This window comes from Juglans regia, chromosome 1 (genome assembly GCF_001411555.2).
Source record: "Juglans regia cultivar Chandler chromosome 1, Walnut 2.0, whole genome shotgun sequence".
NCBI lineage: Eukaryota > Viridiplantae > Streptophyta > Magnoliopsida > Fagales > Juglandaceae > Juglans > Juglans regia.
This window is the reverse complement of record NC_049901.1, coordinates 39598564-39624161: the sequence shown is the minus strand read 5'-3', so window position 1 is coordinate 39624161 and position 25598 is coordinate 39598564. Positions and strand designations below refer to the sequence as shown.

The 25598-nt window shown below is 37.2% G+C and overlaps 1 protein-coding gene across 4 annotated transcripts; it reads right to left on the bottom strand.

The window, feature by feature from the left end:
- Positions 1-5668: 5668 nt before the first annotated feature.
- Positions 5669-14735, bottom strand: LOC108992689 (tRNA (guanine(37)-N1)-methyltransferase 2). Of its 4 annotated transcripts, XM_018967316.2 has the most exons (13): positions 14377-14735; positions 12332-12451; positions 11414-11571; positions 11234-11331; positions 9703-9807; positions 9383-9445; positions 9178-9251; positions 7934-8462; positions 7743-7847; positions 7353-7511; positions 6933-7039; positions 6281-6355; positions 5669-6144 (listed from the first exon to the last, which is right to left on the bottom strand). In XM_018967316.2, exons 3-13 carry the CDS (start codon positions 11506-11508, stop codon positions 6055-6057), a joined length of 1500 nt encoding a protein of 499 aa, XP_018822861.1. In that variant the 5' UTR covers positions 11509-11571; positions 12332-12451; positions 14377-14735; the 3' UTR covers positions 5669-6054. The 4 variants fall into 4 exon arrangements, with proteins under 4 accessions (XP_018822861.1, XP_018822860.1, XP_018822863.1 ...); XM_018967315.2 differs by lacking the exon at positions 12332-12451; XM_018967318.2 differs by lacking the exons at positions 11414-11571; positions 12332-12451.
- Positions 14736-25598: the final 10863 nt, after the last annotated feature.

The window sequence follows — 25598 nt, the reverse complement described above, 5'->3', positions numbered from 1 at the left end:
AATGTGGGTGTTCTTAACTATATATAACAAACTCTGATCATAAGCATTCCTAAGACCACTGCATTCGATCCGCTTCATCAAGTGACCCTTGGCTAAATTATAGGGGAAAAATATGAAATGGAAGAAATTAAAGTGGGCTAGCTACATCCAGTTCCCTAAATCATTCATTTGATTTTTTTTTTAATTCCAATTTAATATAATACATTTAGATATATTTATTATTCCTACTCTTTTTTCAAAATTAGAACCAATATCATAAAAATCAAATTTCTTATTTTTGTTAATGTGAGGCTCATTATATTTTATATCTTTCAATAATATTAAATAAAATCATTTTTACTAAACATTTAACTAATTTTTATTAACAAACACATTTTCACAGTGCTATGTACAATTTCAATTTCCTACTAATTTTTAAAATTTAACCGTTACAAAATATTACCTTTGGAAAAAGTGAATTTTGACAAAAATTTAGATTTTTCTTTAAGACATAATAATTTTGAAAATATTATCGTACTTGCAAAAAAATAATTTAAATTTTTGTTTAAAATATTCACTAGAGAATAATAGTTTAAAAAGAAAGAAAAAGACAAAAGAGTGAGTAGTTAATATTAGGGGTGACAAACCGTGTTTTTAGGTTGTGTTTGTGTCGTTTCAATTCATGAACATTCGACTATATAAGTCAACCCAAACTCGATCCATTAAGCTAAATGTGTCAAATTTTCATTTTCAAACTCTAACCCAACCTATTTAGATAACGGTTCGTGTCGTGTCATCCATTTTGAGAACTCATTTGACCTGATTAATATAACTTTACAAAAAATTTAAAATCTATATTTATTAGTAGTCATAATATCTTAAAAAATATATATCAATATTTTTCAAATTTTAATATATAATAAAACTATTATTACAAATAATACAATAACAAATACAAGCATAGATCTAAAATTACAATCCCAGCAATAAAAACATAAGTATATTGAGAAATACTAATATTACAACTTAACAATAATAAAATTTTAATTTTGAAATAAAATTTCAACTGGTCAAAACGAGTTGATTTCGTGTTAAGCAGGTTGACCCGTTAATAAATCATGTCTTAACGGGTCAATCTGTTTTGACCCGAATCCATTAATATCAAATCCAAACCCGCTAATTTCGTGTCGTATTCATGTTGAGTTCATGAGTCGTGTCATATATTGTCACCCCTAGTTAATAATATTGTAAAAGAAAGTGATAAAAAATAATAAAAAAATAATAGAGAAATATTATTTTAATAGAATAGGAAAATAATAGAGAGTGTGAAGTAGGACTAGATTATGAAAAGATGAATAAAATTTATGAAAATATTTAGGAAAATATGACTTTTAACTAAAATTTAGGAGAAATTTTACTCGTCCATGGATGATCTAAGCCTCGTTTGTTTTCATAATCATTTTCATCTCATCTCACCTCATCTCATTTAATTATTACAAGTTTTTTAAATTTTTACAGAAAATAAAATAAGCTCAACATTTTCAAATTTCAAAACAAAAATAATATTAAAAAAATATATATTATAATAATATTTTATTCAACTTTTAATTTTTATCTCAATTTATTTCATTTTATCTGCAAAAATAAAATAAACGAGTACTAAGCAAACCACTACAAGTGTCAGGATTAGAGTGAGATCTAGACTCTCTTTTTTTAAGGAAAACTTTGGCATCAAGCAGTTAGCCTAGAGAGCCCAAGATTTGAGACAAAAACTAATCCGCACAGATCATATGCGGAATAACATGACTCAACAGGAACTCATGCTTCGAGAATTATATGCTTTAATAATTAACTTGGCCTCTTTATAGGATTTGGACTTTGAATTAACTTCTTTAATATCGGTTCTTCAATGGTTTCCCTATCGATCTCAACCTTCTTGGCAATTTGCTGGCGTTTAGCATAATATATATTCTTGCTTTTGAGAAGTTCTTAAATGTTTGCTTCTGCTTTTAGGGTAAACTTTGGTGTCTCTTTTCTTTCTTTTCTTTTATAATCAACTTTGCCTCTTTTACTCTGCATAAGTAATGAATGATTTATATAATTTGGATGTGGAGTATGATTCTTTCATGTTGGTACTGCATGGTTTCCTAGTGTTTGGGATGATATTCTCTAGCTCTTCGCCGGGGAGTTCTTAAGTTTTTCTAGTTCTTGGAATGATATTCATGTGGTCTGATTGGTATAACTTACAGTCTCTAAAAAAAGGTCTAGAGTTCGAAACTCCTCTCCCCCACTCAAAAAAAAAAAAAAAAAACTCGTGTCTCTTAACCTTGCATAATTAATAATTTACATGATTTATAAGTGTGCCCAGATTCTTTATTGGTAGTTCAGTATTTGTTTTTCCATCAACTTCGACCTTCTTGGCAATTTTGCTGATGTTCTTGCTTTGGGGGAGTTCTTAAATTTTAGTTTCTGCCATGTAGTTAATTTACAGAGAACCCCCAGAAAATTAGCTGATGGTCCAATTAGAGGCCAACACACGTCAAACTCCGATTATTTTATTAGTCCACATTGCAGTGGCACCCAATCGCCGCCATGTACTGTAGCCACTTGCCACATCAATTCTACATTAATCACCATTGATTTAACACAAAGTTATCACACAAGAGTTTTGGTAGATTTGAATTATTGAGACAAAAATCCATTAATCCATAAAGCAGAAATCATCAAGAGACAACAACTAGAGTTCATCCAGTCCATAAATCCAAGCTTTTGTTTGGATAAAACAAGAAATACAACCGGATAAAGAGTACCAGAGAAAAAGTCCAGACAGAGATACAAAAAAAAAAACATGGCAGTACTGGACAGAATTTGCATCTGTTGTGTTTGTTGCAAACTTGCAACAATGGAATGATTGATGTACATGTCAACTGTGTCAGACCAATAGTTTGACAGGCGGACAAACTGTTTGATCTAAAGCCCAAATGATTTTGTAAATAGAATACATAGCTAAACATTGTTGCGTGAAAGCCAAATTATTTTCAAGCATCAATGTATATATTTTTTATTGAGAAATAATAGTTGTAATCGTGAGTGTGCAAGTGCCGTACAGTCATTTTAAAAAAAAAAAATAAATATAGAATTTACATAAAAAAAAATTAATTTTTTAATAATAAACTCCACTATTTTTTAAAGTGATTGTACGACGTTTGTACATTTCACGACTGTACGTAATATTACTCTTTTTTTTCTCTTTTGGAATCCATGACCGTAGAAAATGTTGTGTTGCTAGAAACAAGGGATGAAAGCTTGTCTGCACTAATTAGTGTAGCAATATACAAAAGAACCAAAAGTCGCGGTTCTGAAATTTTAGGAAGAAGCTAATGAAAATTACACATAACTTTTTACAATACATTATATAATTATATTTTAAAATAAAAAATAATTTTATAAAATATTTTATAAAAATAATATCACTTTATAAAAATATTCTTACTTTTAAATATATATTATAAAATATAGAAAAAATATAAATAATATTCTACTGTACATAACAGTCGCTGCATACTAAATATATTGGGTGAAAAAAAAAAAAAAAAAAAATCACAACACGAATATCTGCAGCTACGGGCTGATGCCAGAATAACTCTAAAATATATCGTATGGATATTGTAACGGATGATAAGATGATGCGATTCTTTTCAAAAAAAAGTAATAAAAAGCTGGTCTACCAGATTCCCATTAGCGCGTGTGAACAAGCGCTTTACAAAAAGGGGGCACTGATTTTTTAGAAGCCTCTTCCCCTTGTCCCTCTTAAGAAATTATATAAAAATAAGAATTTGTTACGTAATTTTGTATAATTTTTACACATTCTATTAATATAATTAGTTAAAATAATTATTTTATATTAAAAAAAGACGCAATCAATCACATTAATAGAGTATATAACAAATACGCAAAATAAATGCACATAAATTTTGTAAATCTAATAACAAAAAAATCTTGCTTCCTCACAAAGAAATAAGAAAACATAAAATAACGCTTTTTAACTACAGAGGTCCATAAGTCTATAATAATCGTATATTAATTTTTTTTTTCCTTAAAAACCTGGCACTAAAATTTTCTAAAAGTAAAGGAATATATATATATATATATATATATATATTAAAAAAATCAAAACGTATAATCTTTCAAGCTGTTCTTTCTAGAGTACTACACTACTACCTCCTTCAAACTTTTCCTTGTTGTATACTATTTTCTTTTTTCTACACATGATTTTTCTCCATTCTCCCCAAATTCTCTTTAACATTACATTTTTTTTTTAATTTTTTTTTTAATTTTATTGTTGAGAGAAAATACTTCCTAAAGTTGGATGGAGCTTTGGAGAAAGACCATGGACCAGTCTTTTAAGATGAGGACTGAAAACAATCGTCGTCCAAAGTGCCAACTTTACAGCCATAGGCTGTCTTCGTGCAGAAATCTCCCTTTCTTACTATGTGTTGCGCATTAATTTGTGAGCTCGCTTTTATCTTCGCAAAAGGATAGAAAAGAGATTTGTTAGTGCAATCTGAATGTAAAAGGGCGACTTGATATTCCAAAAGAAAACTGTATTCACATCGCATTCCTTGTTTCCCAAGCTTCTGTTGTGATCCACGACATATGAGACAATAATCTAGGACCTAAGGAACCGAATATTAGAGGTATTTGACAATTTGTGTTTGGGGAAGAAGTGACAAATGTTATCACTCATTTTTGGCAAACTTTGATGGACTTAATGGGGAACCATCTTTTCTTTGCAACATGACTTCAACCTTGCAAAGACCTGAAAATATAAAGTGGATAACAATCCAAAGGCAAAGATAGGTAAGTGGAGTCTTTTGATGGCATTCCAATGAGTTTGGATCTTGAGTTCTTAACCGCGTAAAGTGAGAGAGAGATAAATACATGAAGTAGACAACACAACATTTATAACTACTCGAGTAAATTACATGAGTAAAGAGATAAATACATGAGTAAATGAGTAGACCACACAACATATATAATTATCTGAGTAAATTACATGTACAGCATAAATGCTCAATAAATGTTATGGAATCCACATCATGCATGTCTCACACTCTAGATTCGATTGAACTCTAGATAATCTCTCTCCTTCAAATGGCTGGAGGCCAACACGTAGTCAAATGCTAATAAGTTCTTGATAACTAGTGTGAGAAAGAGATAAATACATGAAGCAGATCACACAATATTTATACCTGTCCGAGTATATTGCATGCATGTCTCTCCCACTTTAAATTCGGTCAAGAACTCTAAAGAATTTCTATCCCCTTCAAATAGAGGGAGGCATTTCTCGAAATACAAGCATCAAGCAACACTTAGCCAAATGTTAAAGTTTAATACCCACTTAAATGACCAACTAGAATTAGACTAGCTTGACTGGTAGAAATGACCATTTTAACTTTTCTTAGCTTTGCAGTCAAGAAGCCATCTATGAGGATAATTGTCAAGAAGAAAAGGCTTCCAAATCTCTGTTAAGTTTTTATATCAAGTTGCATCTTGGGTCGGGTCAGATAAACCCGTCTAATGAAGAGCTGGGATGCCATGATGTATATACCCGTTAAGTTTAATACCCGTCTAATGGGTCAGACACGAACCCCCATTTGAGCCAACACAAATTGGTAGGCTTAGGGAAAACGCAAATCAAAAGACAATTATCCTGAGAAAACAACAGTTTTAGAAGTTGGACAGAGCACCAGTCGAATCTTTGTTTATGTTGAGATAGATCGTAGTCAGACAATGTTGACTCAGGTTTTTGTTGATGTTCCGATTGACCATAAGGCCCAACAAAAGGGAATGATACACTGTAGGGCTCATGGAAGAAAGGCACTTCAAATTGTTAATTTATCTCAATAATTCTCAACCTTTTTGCCATCAACTAACTCAAAGTGACCCATCGAGGCCATCCCCTATTTTTTGTTGGCAGTTTTCTTTGGGTTCAAGGTCACTTAACCCATTGTACCCGCACCTAATACTGCGTCAAACCCAATCTTGAAGCTTTGGCAAAATATGAAGTGCTAATCACTCTCCAGCAGCATTATGAATTACATTGTCAGTGGTATCTTCATTGAAGCATGCTTCTGGCAGCCTAAAACTCAAGCAAAACATTGCCTGCATATAGCAAGACAAAGTTAAGAAAACAGAAGGGCCACCAAGGCATGGCTATAACTACGGAGTAATATATATATATATATATATATATATATATATATATATATAAAAGATAAGTGGTAATAATAGGCGATACCTTGTTTGGAGCCACATCCCTAACCCTATGAAATATTGGGTCTTGTATACGGGCATTCAAGGCAGATTCTGCCTCCTGCAAATTGGTTGGAAAAGCAGTTTCAATCACAGTACAAGAATGAGAATGCTACTTATCATACCCACACCAGACACTACCATTTGATTTGTCATTTTTATCATTCTATTTAAACATATATATATACACATTAATATGTGTGTTTAAATAGAAGGGCAAAAATGACAAGTCATATGTTGGTGTGAGGATGATAAGTAGAATTTTTCAATTAAAAATGAATAAAAAGAATTTCCTACGCTGAACTGGAATAGTTAACAGTAAATCTACAATAAAATTGGCCGAATGGGGAGGCAAATGTGAGAAGGCAGTGCCCCTAGGGACCCACCCCCACTACTTCGCAAAAATACCGTCTAATGATAATATAAAAAAAATGAAAATTTTATTAATATGAATGAAGTAGGCAAAACCCATGTACACATGATGTATACAAAAGAACACCTAAATACATTCTAGGAACCAGAAATTAAAAACAGAAAATGATGATAAAAATATAACCAAGCTAAAGGACTTGCAGGAAACTAATCAGCATTGCAGATAGAAAAATGAACAAGGGAAAAACAGTGCAGAGTGAACTTACCGAAACTATAATTTCTTGGGTTTCATTTGCCCGCATGAAGCAATAGCAATGAATCCATGGAAGAGGTCCCTTCCAATATTCCCTATGGAGTATGCCCCTAAATACATCTGAGGAAACTTATTCTGTCACTAAATCTTACTGGACAGGGAACAGAGAAGCAAGCGAAAATGTGAACACGGAGAAACATATGACATGGCAATGTTTATCAAAGTGCTAACAATAGAAACAACAAAATCAAATCTTTATCTAAAATTGTGAAAGGCATTTATGATCTGGTCTTCCCAATTCTAAGAATGATAGTTACAATGTGACATACCAAAAAAATATACTAATTAAAGCACACAAATCAAAAGATGTTTACCCAACAGAACAGATGATGAGATGATCCATTAAAAGACAATTCGTTCAAAAGCACGTTACCAAGAAATTGAAGAGCAGAAGCAGGTAAGTTCATTATCAAATGATCAACATGTTCCCAAGTCTTAGCATTTGATATCTCAGAGCCTCTCATCCTCTTATTTGTGCTCCATTTTCTTCGACAAGCTTCAGAGGAATGAGTTCCGTCAGCACCCCCATTCTCTGTGGAGGAAAATATGTAGGAAAATGTAGCCATTTCGATTGTTGATATAGAGACTAGTCACATTTTATTAAAGGGATTTTTCATTTCTTTGGGCAGGCAAAGGTAAATTGCACATGCATCTAGCTCCAGCAGTGAACATACTGACACAATGAGGAGGCACTTCACTGCATCAGAATTAGTTACAGCCCATAGCCTGATTGCAGTGCATATGTTACCTTCTTGACAATTACCTGAAGGCCTTTTAACTGCAGAAACAGATGTATCTGCTTTCCTACTTGAGCCTTGCGCACACTCCAGATCACTAGTAATAGTATCTGGTACGTACTTCACCTCAACTGCAGGAAACAGAAAAATTGGATGAAACCCTACATCAGCATGGCATGCCTACAGCAAAATCAAAAATATGATTACACATTTATACCACCAGTTGGCTTCCCATTTTCCGACTTTGATTCCTCGTTGGCCTCCATCTCATATTTCTCACTACATTTCCTATTGAGGAAATCAGGATCCATTTTAATCTCACCATTTGGCACCGCCATCAATTGCATAATGAACTTTCTTGCATCCATGTTGTATGCACAAACAAGATCATCAACTTTGTTGATTTCTGCATTAATCTTCAGAAAACGAATGCTATCTGGATTCAAGTCATTTGCATACACTACGCATCCTTTCTGTGCTGCTGGAATAGCAAAGGGACCAACGCCAGCAAACATGTCACAAATGGTCTCCCCAGCTCGGAACTGAGAAACCAGCCGCATGTGTTCATGTTCCAATCTTGAATTCCAGTAGACCAAGCTGTAATCAAGCTTGAAAGTTGCCCTATATTGCTTCACTTCTGTAACCATATCATTTTGCCCCGCAAGAACTTCAAACTTTGGCACACGGAACTCATTTGTAATTGTACCAACTTTATTAACAACCGTTTTGATTCTTGGATAATTTTTCTGCAGATATTAAAAAATATTTAAAATATAAAAAGTCAAAACCACGCATAGAAACTCATGGTAACAACTACATATATATATATATATATATATAAAATGGTCTGTTCAACAGTAAAGAAGTGACCAATATGAAGACTAGAAAGTACAAATACTAATCTCTGTGAAGAGGAACAAAGATTGGCTCAAGGGCATAGCAACCCACATTAATGTTTCTAGGTCAGAGCATCCAGATAATCCCAGTATCAGGAGTAGCATTGTTGACAGGTCTAAGCAGCTGATGACCATACAAGTTTTTTGAACCCAGAAAGGAGCACTGTTAATGAGAAAAACTCTTTGTGTGTTTGTGAGAGAGAGAGAGCGAGAGAGAGTAGTAACGTTGACAGAATCAGTAAAAATATTTAGATAAATGATTTGACTTAAGTTACTGCTTATCTCATGACATTGCAAAGCAGGTCAGTTAGACCATGAGCCCCCCCCCAACACCACAAACACAAACCAAAAAAAAAAAGGAAGAAGAACATTTAACAAACAAAAATTAAGCAATGCAGCATTGGAGTCAGAAAGGGCAAAGTATCCTCTGTGCTAAAACATGTATCACATTCATCCTGTTAGATGGCATTCCACAAATAAACAGAACAAAGGCTCAGTTAATGTAAAATCCAGAAACGAAAACACAAAGGCTCAGTTAATGTAAAATCCAGAAACGAAAACATACATCATAGATAACCTTTGCAATAACATCCTTGTAGAGAAGTAATTCATCGTGTATATTCAGATGAGCAATGTGACCTGTATAAGCATGAAGATATGTTAATTCATCTTCAGTAAGAGATGCACAATCAGTAAGACAAACCAAGCAGTGCAAAGTAAGGTTTCTGCTAAATCACATAGCAATCATAGAACATAAACTAGATACTCAACTATCGTTTCAAAAGATGAAGGAACCTCCACTCCAGGAGGTAGAATCTGCTTCAATACATGATCTATAATCAAAAGAACCATTCAGAAAGTAGTCCATTAGTCACACAGTAAAATATTGGAAAGCAAATAGACATCATTATTATGTCGACATCGAAAATTTCAATATATAGTCCTTGGCACTTAAACCTCCATAGATCAGGTTTGTTATAAATGAAGACAGAACACAGGCAGAGCCTAAATCTGGATATTTGGGGGTTCTTATAAAGACAAAACAACTAATACTGGCTTGGCTGTATAATATGCAAAGAAGCCAACTAACCTGTACTCCAATATGAATATCCAAGTGTCAGTGAATAGGGAACTACTTCAATCTTGCATAAAACTTTCAGTTCACCAAGTTTTTCTTCTGGAATATCAGATAAATCTGCCCAAAGTAAAAAGTTGGCAAATAATGAGAGATATGCACAACAAGTGAAATGACACAGCCTAAAAACACAAATGACTAAATCCCAGAGCAAACACAAATTCATAAACCAAGATTTAGTCTCCTCTTAGTACAATCAAGAAAAAAAAGAAACTAAAAAATCCTTTAAAAAATGCAACAAATATAAGTACCAATAATCGGAAACCCAATTGAAGAACTAAGAAAATGCAGCTCAATCACAAAGGGAACCAGTCAATCTTCATAACAGCTCACGCCAAGTCCAATGTGTAGTGCATGTTTGGGATTGCGGTGGGGTAATATAGCTTTTAGGTTTAGGGCTTTTAGTTGTAGAGCTTAAGTAATAAGCTCTATTATTAAAAAGCTATTTACTGTTTGGTAACCATATGTCTAAAGCATTTTCAAACCTGTTACATTTGTTTGGAAACAATATAAAAAAGTGTTTTTTGAGGTAGAAATGACATAAAAGGTCTTCTGATTTTTTAAAGATTATGAAATCAAATTTTATAATCAAATAACAATGAAAATAGTCCAATAGGATTTTCAGTAAGTATAATGAAAAAAAAATCCCTTCGATGATGCATAAAGTGAAATAGCAATACAATTACACTCAATATTCATAGGGCAAAGCTGTAATTATTTGAAAGTTGTATAGGTATTTTCGGCCATTGACAATCTTCTTTAAAATTCGAATTACGTTCCACATTATTCGGAAAAGTACGTTTGAGGAAAAGCATTAAAATGATCAAAATGATGCTTTTCCTGAATCGTACTTTTTAGTTTTTTTAGATTAAAAAATACCGTTACATATAACAACCAGACAACCTAATTTTATCATTAAAGAGCTTTTGAGGCTATTTAAGCACTTTTTACGACCCCTAACGCAATCCCAAACAAGCCCCAGGTGTCTGGCCTGGTAGCCTTGGGCCCTCATCTAAAACAAATATGTATGAGATCTTTGTATCTTACACTTAGTGCCACAAGGATCCACCATATGATATAGGGAGACTGCTAAAACAACCAATAAAGCTCAGTACGCACTATGCCAATTACGCAATTGAGATCCTCCCGAATTCCTGCCAGAATTTGATGGTTTGGTTCAATTCGGAAAGAGAGGGACACAAATGCTCATTTGTGGTCCATACTGCCCAAAAATTCCAAACACTCAACATTAATTGGATCATCTAATTTGGTCTGGCAATTGGAAAGGATCTCTTTTCATAATTACATTTAATGTACAAAGAAACCTCAACATCCTGATCTTTGTAACTTCACAACACAACAGTCTAAAATATTTGAGTTTTAGTTGCTCTTTTATTTTCAATAAGGGGGACCATTATATCCATTTTCTGCAAAATACCAGAACAAATAATTCATCTAAATAAATTTTACTATTTCTTATTCGTACCAGGATTCTGAACTCTTTCAGATAAAATCATGTAACGGTTTTTCTCACATGTTGGATCTTCAGTGATAGGCTTAATGCGAGCCTTGTCAAGTAAATACCTGCAAATAAACATCCAGGACTTTAAAGAAATAAAATCAAAACTAGAAGATGAACAGAAAAAATAAACAATATCTCACCCACCCGTTTAAAATTCGAGTGCCAACCTTGCAAAACTCGCGAGGAACTCGAAGTGCCCACAGTTTTAGATGCACATCAAACTTGCTTTCATCCAACATTTCTTTATCTCACAGAGTATTGTTTAATTCACCAGTGAGTGAGCACTCAATTAAAACTCGAACCTACGATTTTTTAAACAGAGAAAGCGAAATGGGAACATCAAAAGAAAGAGCATGATAAACCCTCAATAACTAGGGCTCAAATTTAGAGCTAGAGATTTAGGAACTAAATTTAATCAAATATGTCGTAATGTAATCCTGGATAAACCCAGAAACCATCTATTGCAGCGGACAAGAAAGCGATGACTAGGGTTGCGGATCCAGGAGGGGTTTGTTTGGTTCGACGTCGTTTGGTATTGGGCTGAACACAGGCAGATTGGATTGGATTGGATTTTGGGGTTAAAAATCTGATCCAAAGCCCAATATCAAAGGTTTCCGATTCAATTCAAGTCGATATAAAAGATGAAAAGGATAATATTATGCCAGGTAGCATCCCTCCCGCCCCCCGGTGTCACAACCCGTACCCAGAGGGTTAGGGAGCGAGTTCCTTTTACCTAAAATCAGGTTTCCAACAATACAAGAATAGACTCCAAATGGTGACAGCGAGGCCCTATAACATGTAAAACTCATTTATTAAAAAATATACATTCCTCCACAGAGACATCCATGAACTCTATTAACATATAAAATCAAATAAAACTCCACAAAGTCTCAAATAACGTAGCATTATCTCATAATACTATTCAAAAAGAAAAGTAATTAATTTCCTGAATAAAAATCCTCCAATAGTCTCTTGTACTCTTTGGCACTTATTCCAATCTGTTAACGCACTTGTGGCTCTTGTCACTAAAGTGAGTGTACTCAAAACAGAGATCATGTTTACCTTGTGAGAGGAGGGTTGTGCATTATGAAGATAGCCAAGCAGAACATAAATCACTTTGTCACCGAGGTGATTGCACCCAAAACAAAGGCTATGTTTACTCCCATGGCAAGGTTGTGCATTCTACGGAGAGCCAAACAGAACATAAATCAATCACTCACTAAAGTGATTGCACTCAAAACAGATGTCATGTTTACCACATGGCAGGGTTGTGCATTTTGCAGATAGCCAAGCAAAATATACATCACTTTGTCACCAAAGTGATGACTCAAAATAGAGGTCATGTTTACCCCGTGGCAGGGTTGTACATTCTACAGATAGCCAAGCAGAACATACATCACTTTGTTACTAAAGTGATTGCACTCAAAACAGAGGTCATGCTTACCCCGTGCAAGGGTTGTGTATTCTACTAGTTACCCTCATGACAGGGTTGTGCATTCTATTGTTTACTCCCGTGGCAGGATTGTGCATTTTGCGAATAGCCAAGCTGAACATAAATCACTTTGTCACCAAAGTGATTGCACTCAAAACAAAGGCCATGGGATGGTGTGTTTGGAAGGGTTGGGCTGTGCTGGGTTATGCCAGAAGCAGTGGTCGACTTCCTAACATGTTGGACCAACTTTCAAATGAGTTCCCAAGTGGCAGCTGCATGGAAAATGATGCCATTGTGTATTATGTGGTGTATTTGGTTGGAAAGAAATGAGAGGTGCTTTAATGATCGGGAACGCAATAGAGATGCATTTTGGAAGTTTTTTATAAGCATTCTACTTAGCTGGTTCTCTGCTATTGTACTGAAGGGTGGGGCTGTAAACGAGTTCTTGTCTTCGTTTTTCTAAGTTTTAGAATGTATTAGGTGTTTCTTGTGTATACTTCCTGTGTACTCGGACTTTGCCTATTACATTGTGCTTAATAAAGTTATTACTTATCAAAAAAAATAATAGAGGCCACATTCTACACCTATGGCCAGATCTAGAGGTGTAACCGGTTTAGTTCGGTCCTCAAAAACAAATTACACACCGGTTACCCCCTTAAACCAGTACTTCCGGTTTTACCGGTTCTAGTCTGGTTCGGTCCAATTTTTCAGTTTTAATAAAATGCAAATTTGTTAAAAAAAAACCTGTTTTATACTTTTATTCCAAAATCTGATCAGTACAAAAAACTCAAAAGATAGCAATATAAATGACAAGAAAAGAATTGCAATATAAATGCATGATCAGTACAAAAAGTCAATTTTATATATCATATGTTGTCTAAACATACATACATACATATATTATATATATATATATAAGCAAGCTGCAGGTTTTAATTGTTAGGGGAACAGATGTTAGCTTATCCTGATAAATAGAAATGAATAGATCCTCTCTTTGCCATAAAACATGTTAGCTAGATCCTCTCTATGAATTTGTTTGAAGACCAAGACTTGTTGAGACTGTTGAGGGCCTATGTTGTATGAAAATGGATGGAGAGAATGGAATGAGTGTTATGTTGTAATCTGCACTGTACATAGATCTTCTCTCTATCAGTAAATCCAACATTCATGTTTATGGTTTAACATTTGCTACTTGAACCTTAGAACTTGTAGAAATTAATTCCTAGCAACCTCGAAATGTTGTGCATTGCTACTAACATATTATAAGTAATAAGAATAATATTCATATAATTATTTTACAACTTAATGTGATACATTCATTTCATTAAAAACATTAAAATTCAGATTTATTTAAATTCAAATTTTACATAACTACCCTCCATTTGGAACCGGGTTGTAAAAAGAGTTATAGCAAAATAACTTAACTCTATAACTAAATATAGGCAGCCTGCAATCTGAAAATTTGAAGGGCTACCATGCAAACTACATCGGATTAACACAAACATTTATAAAAAGTTCATCCAAGTTCATGAAAAACAACACACACACACACACATACATATACAGATATTACAGATCACTAGCTATATATAAAGTCTGATTATGATTCATACCATATTTCAAATAACTTAAATAAGTGAAATGGATGGAAAAAAAAATAAGTGTGAAAAATTACCGTCGAAGACAGAGAGACGTGAGAGAGGGGCTGAAGGCTGCGTGAGAGATGGGAGGGCTGCGTGAGAGTGAGATGGTGAGAGACAGAGCGGGCAGCGCAGCGTTGAGAGAGGCGCCGAGGGGCTGTGTGCGTGATGGGAACGGCTCGAGAGGTGAGGCCGTGAGGGGAGGTGCAACGGCGAGAGAGCGGGTCTGTGTTTCTGAGGGGGCGACGGCGAGAGGGAGGGGACTCAGACTGAGGGGTCGACGGCGAGATGTGCACAGTGCAACGGCGTGGGCCGTGGCCGCGTGAGAGGGCAGAGAGGTAGAATAAGAGAGTGAGGAAGAGAAGCGCGGGTCTTAGATTGGGAATTTGGGATACTGGAGAGGCAACGGCGCCGTTTCCTAATACAATAATGTATTTATCAAAATTATTACCAATAGTCTAATACTATTAGTATTAAAATAACTATATATTAGTATTTATTATAACTATATGATATATTAGAATAACTGTATATTAGTGTTTGTTATAGTGAGTTTAATTTATTATAACTACATTATTGATAGACTATAGTGATAGTATTAGTATGCAAATACTAAATTACTAATAGTATTAGTATTACTATATCATTATTTCATATGTAATTATTTAGTATACTGATTTATATATTAATTTATATATAGACTTAAATTATATTACTAATAGTAATATAATATTAGACTATTAGCATTAGGCCATAAAATGTAAATTAGTAATATATATTAATATTACTAATTTACTAATGTATTATCTACTTATCAAAAAAATATATATATTAAGAATTTATTAGGCCATAAAAATTTGGTAATGATATTTGAGTGATTTTCTTTCTTTTTTGGTAAATAATATTTTAATAATCTTATTTACAACTTTGGTATATTATAAATATCAAATCTTTTGATATTTAAGATTTGTTTTTCAATTTTAAACTGATTTTAAGTGATAAAAAAATATTGATGTGATTTATAAATTTCAGTTTAAAGTTTTACAATTTAAGTTTATTTTTAAATTAATTTATGATAAAATATTATTAATATATATATTTTATGTTTAAAACATATGATCAATTAAATTGTCATGTTTAAGATTAAACTTTTATTTTATAAATTATAATAATATTATCTTATATATAATTATATATTATATAGAATATTTAAAAAAATAAATTAAAATACATATTAAATGGAATCGGTCCGGTCCGGACCTAAAAAGCCTAGAATTGGGTCGTGCTTGCCTTACAAACTTAGGGTGGGCAGCGAGGGCCTGCCCCTCCCTACCTCACCCCTGTAAGGCAGTCTCGCACTACTTTATAATGGAGGTAGTCAACATGGGCTACCCCGCACTGCCCATGCTGGGGCGGAGGCCCCTGACCCGCATGCGAGATCCCAAGCGGGGGTGGGGGCGGGCTGACCCCAGCAGGGCCCCACCCCATCTCCCGCTCAGCACCCTTCCCTTATAATATAAAAAATAATATATATATAATTTGTTTAAAACTTGAAATTGAATTCAAGTTAATGAATTGTTTTGACCTCATATATAAAAGTTGGTCAATGCGGCTAAGACAATCCAAACTAAAATTCTAATGAGTTTATATTATTTTTTAATGTATAAATTTTAATTATATTATAATTTGAATCTAAAAAAAAATTATAGACCTAATGAGTAATTGAGTTAAGTGGGGAGCGAGGCGGGGGGCGAGATGGGGGTACGGGTAGCACCCTTATTACAGAGAGCCTATCCGTCCCAGTCATACAAACAAATCAATGGAGGGCAACAACCGGTCGCTCCTCCGTTTCTAAACCATTGACAACTAAAATCGAAACAAAAACATATTTAAACTGTAAGGGAACCCTATCGAATCATATTGCAAGTCCACGAAAGATTTCGGGGGAAGTAAGTCAGAGAGCTTGGTCAAGCTTAGCCAAGCCCAACTACCCTCCACTCGGAGGAGTCAGTGGGTCTCTACAGACTACTCGGCCTACGAGCAAAATCTACCCCCGAAGCAACCCATGCATCGGGAAAGTAGATAGTAGGGGGAGATGAAACGCGTCGTCCTGCACCACCCCCTAATATCCTACCCTTAGGAACCTGTGCAAGCAGGCGGGTCAGAAATATAGAGAACTCTTGATCTTCTGACAACAGGCATGGAAGGGCTCAACAGGGAACACCTGCTAGGTAAAGTGAATTAGGGAGCCACACTGGATTAATGACGCCACTTTCCAGACTCTATGCTACATTTAATGACGCTGCCCTAGAAGCCACACCGTAGTAAAAGATTCTGACAGAATGAACAGTGAAAAGGACATAAGCTCATCAAAGTCAGGTACTATCTGTCCCCATGAGAAATCTAGTATAAAAGTTGACATCCAGGAATGAGAAACTCTCATTGATTCCTTTAAGCTTACGTACAAACTACTAAGGAGATTTACTTACTTTAGCATCGGAGACTCCCCGTCCATCACCAAGGCCCCATATTCTCCATGTTTGCTTAAGTGTGCATGTCAAAGCTCGAAGACCCGAGTTGCAAGAACCTAACCCAAAGGCACGTGAAACACGACGCTAATAGTGGCGTCATCTATGGGATCTTTATAGACTTCATGTGTCCTTCGTATGCCTGCTACAACCCGCTCCCAAACAACTTGGGGACAATAAAAAACAAAATCAACAAACATGGAAGCGAGATTCACCGCAATGGAACAACTGAGGAGAAAATTGACTACTGAGGTGGAGACCCTCCAGAACGAAAACGAGATGCTCAAAGCAACCACCAATGAACCATAAAATGAAGTGGAACCGTGCAACAATGAGCACGTGGGACCCAGGAATGCAGGAGAAGGAGACGACACAGAAGAAGAAAGGAAAAACATGCAGGTCATGGCACGAGAGCGTTACGTGCGAGAGTTGAAGCCCAAGAGTGTTGAGGTACATGCGGTCCACTTCTCGATCGATGGCCATGACCTCCCACCCCAACTCGAGTAGACCTCAGCAGAGGGGGAGGTCCGAGACGAGTAAGGGCTCAAGAAGGTAGAGATGGACGAACTACTAGAGTTGATCCCTTTGAACCTGAGTTGCCTAGAAGCTACCAAAAAAATTAGCAACCGCCCAGGCTCCTATCCAAGACGAAGGAAAGCTGGGCCAATTATGGGAAGGCACCTACGTGGTCACCGCCAACAACCTCCCAGGCTCCTACTGACTTCTAGACTCTCAAGGGAACGGGCCGCCATACTTATGGAACACCAAACACCTGCGGAAGTTTTATTACTAAAAAACTTTGAGATATGTAACTTGCATTCTCGTATCAATAGTGTAAACTCCATTAATGAAAGTGTGACTTTTCATGGATAAAATACGTCTTGCCCATCAGCATACCTCCACCAACGTAATCTCTACCAACGAAATCTCCATCGATGTAATTTTCACCGACATAATCTCTATCAACGTAATTTCCATTAACGTAATCTCCATCAATGTAATATCTACCAACGTAATCTCCATTGACATAATCGCCATCAACGTAATCTCTATCAACGTAATTTCCATCAATGTAATCTCCATTGAAGTAATCTCAATCAGTTATCTCCATCAACGACTACCTACCCCCTCGTGAAGCACCAAAGGGATGAGTCAGGCCAGAGGCTGCTCTATCCTTGTGGCAGTGGAGAGCGGGCCAAACCTCAGCTGCTCGACACTTACGTTCCTTGTAAGGGTCAATAGGCAGGAGTGGGAGCGAGTCCTATCCCAGACTGCCCGACAACTTACCTCCCCACGTGAGATAAAGGGCGAGATGAGCCTTAAGGCCATTTCAACTGTCTGACAACTTACCTTGACTTCTACCATGATGAAAAGTGGGGTCAGTGCTAGCCTGACCCAACACTTACCTTCCTTATGATGTCAACGGGTGGGAGCGGGTCCAATCTCATGAAGATTAGAAGGCGGGCAAGCAGGCAGACGGCCCAACCTCACTCGTGGGGAGAGTGGGTCTAGTTCCTCAACTCCTCTAACAAATTACCCCGCCCCCATCACGATGAAGATTGGACCAGCTTCATAGTTGTCCAATACTTACCTCCCTACGATGCATCAAAGGGATGAGTCATGCTAGAGGTTGCTTTATCCTTCTTGCGGTAGAGAGCGGGAGTGGGTCCAGTCTCAAAATGCCCGACAACTTACCTCCCCGTGGGAGATATAGGGCGAGATGACTTAAGGCGCATCTCACCCCTCCCACGATGGAGAGCGGGTCTAGCCCTCGGCTGCCCGGCAACTTCTCACGTCGTTTGCCACGACGAAAAGTGAGATTAAGTTAGACGACCCAACACTTACATTCCCTGTGATGTCAACTGGTGGGAGTGAGTTTTGTCTCAAACTATTCGACAACTTACCCTAGCCTTATAAGGCGAAGAGCTTACTAGCTTCTCAGCCGTCCAACAAATTACCTCCTCGGGAGACCAAAAGGGCGGGCTTGGCCTAAGGCATCCAAACCCTTCCCCTGACTGAGAGCGGGTCTAGTCCTTCAACTACCCAAGCAACGCCTCAGACTCCTCGCCACGATCTTTCTCCACCAAACATAACTCCAAACGACTAACACCTCACAACTCCAGCAAAATATCCTAGGTTTGCAAATTTTACACTCGTATGTCGAGAATGAATTATGTTAACTTATTTATTTTTTCTAACGGTACATTAGACGTCTTCTCAGGGAGACCAAAGGAGCGGGCTTAGCCTAGGGAATCTCCTTTGACAGCCTGACATTACGTCATCTCTAATGACAGAATACCAAACAAGTAGTGCCTCAAAATCCTCTTCGAACTCCTCCTCTACCAAATGGAAAGCCAGAGCGAGACAACTCCTCGACTACACGGTGACTCACGCCCCTCGGGAAAACCAAAGAGAATGGCTTAGCCTAAGGCATCCCATCCTCTCTCCCCATAAAATGTGGGCCCGTTCTCTCCACTACCCAAGTTTATAATTGTAATAACAGAAAAACATTACTCGTTGTTGTTCATCATCCCTAGAAGAGAGAAAAACATACATGAGAAACTTCATTAATATTATAGCAAAGTACATTATAAACAGAAGAAAAAGAAATACATCGATATAGGAGGATGAATGTTCAGTTTGTCTAAGAGTGCACTTAGGATGAGCTCTTTCCCTATCAAGAAGCCATGCTTCAGTGCCGCTAGGTCCAGAGGGAGTTATTGCACTTTCAGTGCCCTCAAATTATTTTGGGGATTCAACAGCACATGATCTCTCATTCTCTCCAAATCCTTAAAGTAGTCGTAGTTCCAGGCATCGTCATGAGTCAAGCGGACGTGCGAGAACTCCTCACGCAATTGAGGAAGAGAGGCTTCAACGCTGTCAAGGCGAGAGCGCAAGTCCAAGATAGTGGCCTCATGGGTGGCTGTCGCACGATCAACCTTGGTTTTCTCAAACTCCAAGGCCTTCACTCTCTAGTCTTTAGGCTTGAGAGAATCCCTATTTCTCTGCAGAGACTTGAAGGCCTCCTCAAACCTCCTTTCCAACCACTTGTTCAGCCAGAAGTTGGAGTTGTGATGTTCTTGTAACTTCACTCTCAAGGGCCTCGGAAAAGCATCGTCCAAGTGGGCTTTTCACCCAAACATGAACGAACTCGATCCGACTCACTTCCTCTAGAGTCGCTGAGGGTAGGGAGCTCTTTTCATTACCCACGACTCCCCAGATGGAGCAAACGGGGTAGTCATGCTAATTGGACTACCCGACAGAGAACTCTCATACCCTATCGGACAAGAAAAAAAAGCGTCGGGTCCCTTCACCCTATTGTACTGCGGCTCCAAATGAGTCAATGCTTGAATAGATCTGAAACTACAAGTGTTGCCACTCTGCTTCAAAATATTATGGGTGATGAGGAACTCATGTGCGGTGAAATTAGGGTACTCGAAACTTGCCTTCTCCAGTGCTCGCCACCAGATGACGCAACACGATACCAAAATCCTCCAAGCATTTGGATGGAGTTGGGTGGGTGCCATGTGCAGGTAGTCCAACACATCACGAACTGGACGACAGAAAGGTAGCCTAAGGCCGTTAGAGAACATGCTAGGGTACATGGCCACCTTCGACGCATACCCTTTAGAGTCCACGGCGCCTTCATTGGGAGATGACACCTCAAACTCTATAATGCTTGACACATTGTAAGTTGACTTCAGCGACTCCAACTCACTAGGAGTCACGACTGACCGCCACGAGAACCCATCGAATCTTTGTGACTCGGTGCAACCTCAGAGGGGTCTAGGCCTCCGAGAACATGCGAAGAACCAGGGGGCTTGACCAGCTTAAGGTTTTTAGGGGCAGGACGGGAAAATTTCTTGAGAGCCACGTGAATATGAAAATGGAAAACGAGATGCACATAGAAGGAGATTTGAAAAGAAAAAGAGCAAGCACAAATAACTCTGAGAAATGAAGAGAAGGCAAAATGGACTCCAACATCGAAAGGAGAGGGGCTTAAATAGACCCCATTGACAGTTAGCCTCCCCAAGATCGTGTGAACGCATGCACTCCACAAAGCTGGTAGGATATGCATAAATCCCACATCATGTATTGTGCGACGCGGCATAGAAAGAAGGAGTTGTCTAACAGCATCAATGTTGAAAGGGTTGGAGGGATGCAATCAAGTGCAAAGTCCAACAATTAGAAACGTGCCAATGAAGTCGGAAGGAGAACCGTTGCCTGACATCCTTAAAATCGCGAAAACGCCATGCATACATGGTCTAGAGCACGGTACTTGACAAATAGAAAAGTTGGGAATGTAATAACTGCCTATTTATAGGGAATAGGATCTCAACTGCAGCGACTGCTGAAAAATATATAGCATAGTGACGAAGGCAAGAAGGAATTCCCATCGAACTAGTTCGATGAGAATTGATGGAATAACTGTAATTCTCCCTCTAATTGTCCCATATAGCAAGTCCATAAGGGACCACAAGGGAAGCAAGTCAGAGAGCCTAATTAAACCCAACAACCCTCCACTAAGAGGAGTCAGTTGGCCTCTGCAGAGTACTTGGCCCTTGAGCAAAACCCACCCCCGAAGCAACCCATGCATGAGGAAAGCAGACAATAGGGGGAGATGAGACTCGCTATCCTGACACCACCTTGCTAATACCATACTCTCAGAAACCTGTGTAGATAGGCAGGTGAGAAATATGGAGAACCTTTGATCTCTTGATAGCAGGCATGCCACTCTCCGGACTCCATGTCGCATTTAATGACGCCACCCCAGAAGCCACGTAGCATTAAAGGATTATGACAGAATGAACAATAGAAATGACATGTGCTCCTCATAGTTGGGTACGAGTTGTCCTCGTCAGAAACCTAGTATAAAATTTGACCCTCAGGTATGAGAAACTCTCCCTTATTCCTCTAAACTTACTCACAAATAACTAAGAAGATATACTGACTTGACTCCTCAGCCACCACCAAGGCTTCCCATTCTTCGTGTTTGCTTAAATGTGCAGGTGACAGCCTAAAAACCTGAGTTGCTGAAATCTGACCCAAAGGCAGGCGTAACACGACGTTAGCACAAACATAAATAGAAAATCCAAGCAACCAACTAAAATCGAATGAAAATCAAATAAAAAATTGAACAAAAAACAATTTAAAATCATAAAACGACAACTCCATTAGTCTCTAGCCAGGGACCAAAGAATGATGCCGCAACCAGAGACCCATAGTGCCATGGATCTCAGATTCGTGACTAGAGATCCACGACATTATTACCAAGAGAATGACCCATCCTATTTACTAGACCCACAATGCCATAAAAGAAGAAGAAGAAGAAGAAGAAATTGAAACGAGTGGAGAGCATAGGATGACAGAGGAGACGACAGAAGAGGGATGGATTTGATGAATTTGGATCACACATATATATCCTACTCATAACTAGGGGTGTAAGATTATCGGTTCGAATTGGAAAAACAGACCAGACCGATAGTCTTATTGGTCGATCTCGAAGTGTGGTTTTTTTCGACTGGACCGGACTGAGACAGACCAAATGTGTATATATATATTAAACATTATATGTAATATTACTTTATATAGTAGTTGTATAAATTAATTATGTAATTTTCATATAAGTGATTACCATTGTCCATATATACAATGAAATGATTTAATATTCATTAATCATATATAAAATGTTAAACATACCGCTTAATTTTAATTTTACTAATTTAATTAATTTTTTGTATTAATTTGTTGTTAAAATAAGAGGAAAAAAGTTCATAGACCGACCAGACCAATAGCTAATAATCCGATTTGACAAAAATAATAGACCTAAATTTTAGGTCCCTGACCTTTTCGAATCAATTACGCCCCCATCCTGGTAGGACCCTATGTTTTGTGGCCCATGGCCAAGCCACTAGCCATGTTAGCTACATGCTTGCCAGTCGTGCCAACCATGCCCATAGCCCATGCCATGGGCCAGCCTAGACCACCAAGGGCCAAAACATGTCATGGGCCACATTGGCCATGCAAGGCCTTATCATTTTATCATTTTTATTTTTTTATCATTTATTTTATTTAATAATATTCCAAAGGACCTATTGGGAGTTTCTACTTTGTAATCTCTATAAATGGGATACTTAGGTATTGAGTTGAGAAATTTTGATCATTTGACATTTTTCCCATTATGGATGGTTTAGGCTTGTTCCTGTGAACACTTCGGTGCTTTTGCACTTGGGCTACTTGGGTGGCATTCGTGAACTCCAAGGAGAGGATCATCACCTTGCAATTATTTGAATATGTGTTGTTCCATCTATCTATCTTTTGATTATTGTTTCATCATCACCTTGAAATCCGTGGATATGTGTGATTCTATTTTTATTTAATATATGTGGTTTATTCAACTCTTGTGAAATCTGTGGATCAATTGTTGAATTATTATCATTTGGTTCATTCAAGTTCTTAAGTATTATTACTTTTGTTCTTGGGTGTTCTTCATTGAGTTCTTGGTGTTCTTTTTATTGTTGCTCTTCCAATCCATCCAAACCTAATTTTCGACCAACCCAAGTGTTTGTCCATTTTCTATAAATCATTTGCTCCATACACTTTGTCCTAGCCGTAACCCACTTTCCTTATTGGTCACATTCAAATTCGGCAATCACTTGCCTTATTAGAATTGCCCTAGCCGTCCACTTCACTTCCCATATTAGTGTTCTTATAATTTAGGAACCCTAATTGCCCTCATCTTGTCATTCCCTTACTTACCATATTCGGCCATCATAAGCCTTCTCTCCATCAAATCCTAGTCACCCACCTCAAGGCCTATAAGGAAACTCATTCCTTTTAGGAGTCTTGACTTCCTCACAATCAAATTCAAATTACAATTCAAATCTCTAAATTCAAGGAACCATTCTTGTCAAATTCAAATTCCTAAACTTAAGGAACAACGCTAGACTTATTCAAACTCCATCTCATCTCCATAATCCAATCCCTTAAATCTCTCAACTTCTTCCAATCCATCTAGTCAACCAAGATCATATTTCAAAACCGAACCATCCTAACATTAAGGGTGAACCAAACCCAAAGTCGGCGTAACCCTAGCCACCAAACCCTAGTCTCATTCATCCACATCATCCTCAAACCCTAGCAACTCATCCTAGACTCCAACCCTAGTTCATCTCTTCCAATCTCGAAATCCTCAGCCACCACACAAAACCTTAGTTACACTACTCCATTCAAACCCTAATCATCATCCAAGAGGCGCTAACATCAAGGGCAACCCTCAAACCGTCCACATTGCATCAAACACTCATAATCATTATTTAGAACACTCATTCCATCATCATCATTATCATTCCATCACATAAATACTAAACATTCATCAATCTAGGAGCCCTTCATTCCCATTATTGTTCAAAGATCAAGCAAGAGGGTAAGGTCACTCAGTCATCATTCTCATCAAGGAGAGCTTGTGGACTTAGTGTTTAGGAACAAGACCGGAGTCCCTAACCCTCCCTGTTTTTTCTTTTAAAATTATTTTTATATCCATGATAAAAGGGTGGATTGTCTGCCTGATACAATGCAGGTTGGGCGGAACACACGAATAGACCGAGGGACGACCTATTTCCCTATCCTATCCTAGATAACATACCTTTCATTCGAACAAAGTAGAATCATGAACAAAACACACCAACCTTGAAAAATTGTTTTGGTGCCCGACAATGACAATGCCAAGATGCATATGGAGTGGTAACAAAATTGGATGGTGCTATTCAACGGTCCGGCCGATCACACAACTTCCATTTTTGTTTTCACATTTTTTTAAAAATATATTTTTAAGAAAATACGAACTCACTAAAAATTACTTAACTATTAACTATATCAGCCGGGCAGTTCGTCGGTCCCTGAACATTTTCCAACAAAATTTGAATTTCACTTCGTTAAGATGGGACAACTCAACGGGGGCAGGAAAAGTGAGCGTTTAGAAAAAAAGTGGATACAAATTTTCATAATGTACTTTATATTTGGGCCTTCGTCGTGGCAGTTGGTTTGCCTTTTAGTAACAACTTGTAATACTCTAGAACAAGAAATTTCCAAATCAAATTAGACTTTGCATCTTTTTTTTTTTTTTAATTTCCTTGGGCTAATCATGCTTTGCATCCATGGGTTTTCCAGCCACACCACTTTCCTGGGATGCTTATGCTGTTTTGTTTTGACATTCTATCTGCCGATTTTACTCAGAATATAAGCGTTTTTATTTCGAGTTTCCATTGCTGGGTTCTCTCTCAATTATCAGCAAAATCTCAACAAGTATGGTACTAACTTCGTTTCTCTTTCTTTTTCTTTCTCTTTGATTGAATCGGAAAAGGGTATACAAATCCAATACTACCCACCAAAACTTTGAAACAGGGGATGCCCTTAAACGACAGTGTAAATTGAAACCAAGAAAGAAAATTAAAGAGAAAAAACTGGGTGTTTAGCTCCATGAACAATCTAACAGTGTTTAGCTCCGAGACTGGATTCTCTATTACTAACTCTATATATATATACAAGTTCGTTCCAAATCTTCCTTTAGTGATCGATCTTCTACGTCTTGAGACTTCAAAAGAGCAGGTACATGTCCGCGCGCTGGTTCTGCAACTTTTCGACAACCAATTAATTTGGGTTGCAGCATACAATAGCATTAAAAAGCGAGCAACTTGGGAAGCTAATCCGAGAGATCGTGGTCGTGCCAG

Excerpts from the sequence above, each read along its gene's own strand:
- LOC108992689 (XM_018967316.2), bottom strand. The coding sequence starts at position 11,508 with ATGTTGGATGAAAGCAAGTTTGATGTGCATCTAAAACTGTGGGCACTT. Across the intron at positions 7,512-7,742 it reads TGCAGTTAAAAGGCCTTCAG|AGAATGGGGGTGCTGACGGA; the intron begins GTAATTGTCAAG and ends TTTCCTCCACAG. Across the intron at positions 6,356-6,932 it reads CCCAAGAAATTATAGTTTCG|GAGGCAGAATCTGCCTTGAA; the intron begins GTAAGTTCACTC and ends ACCAATTTGCAG.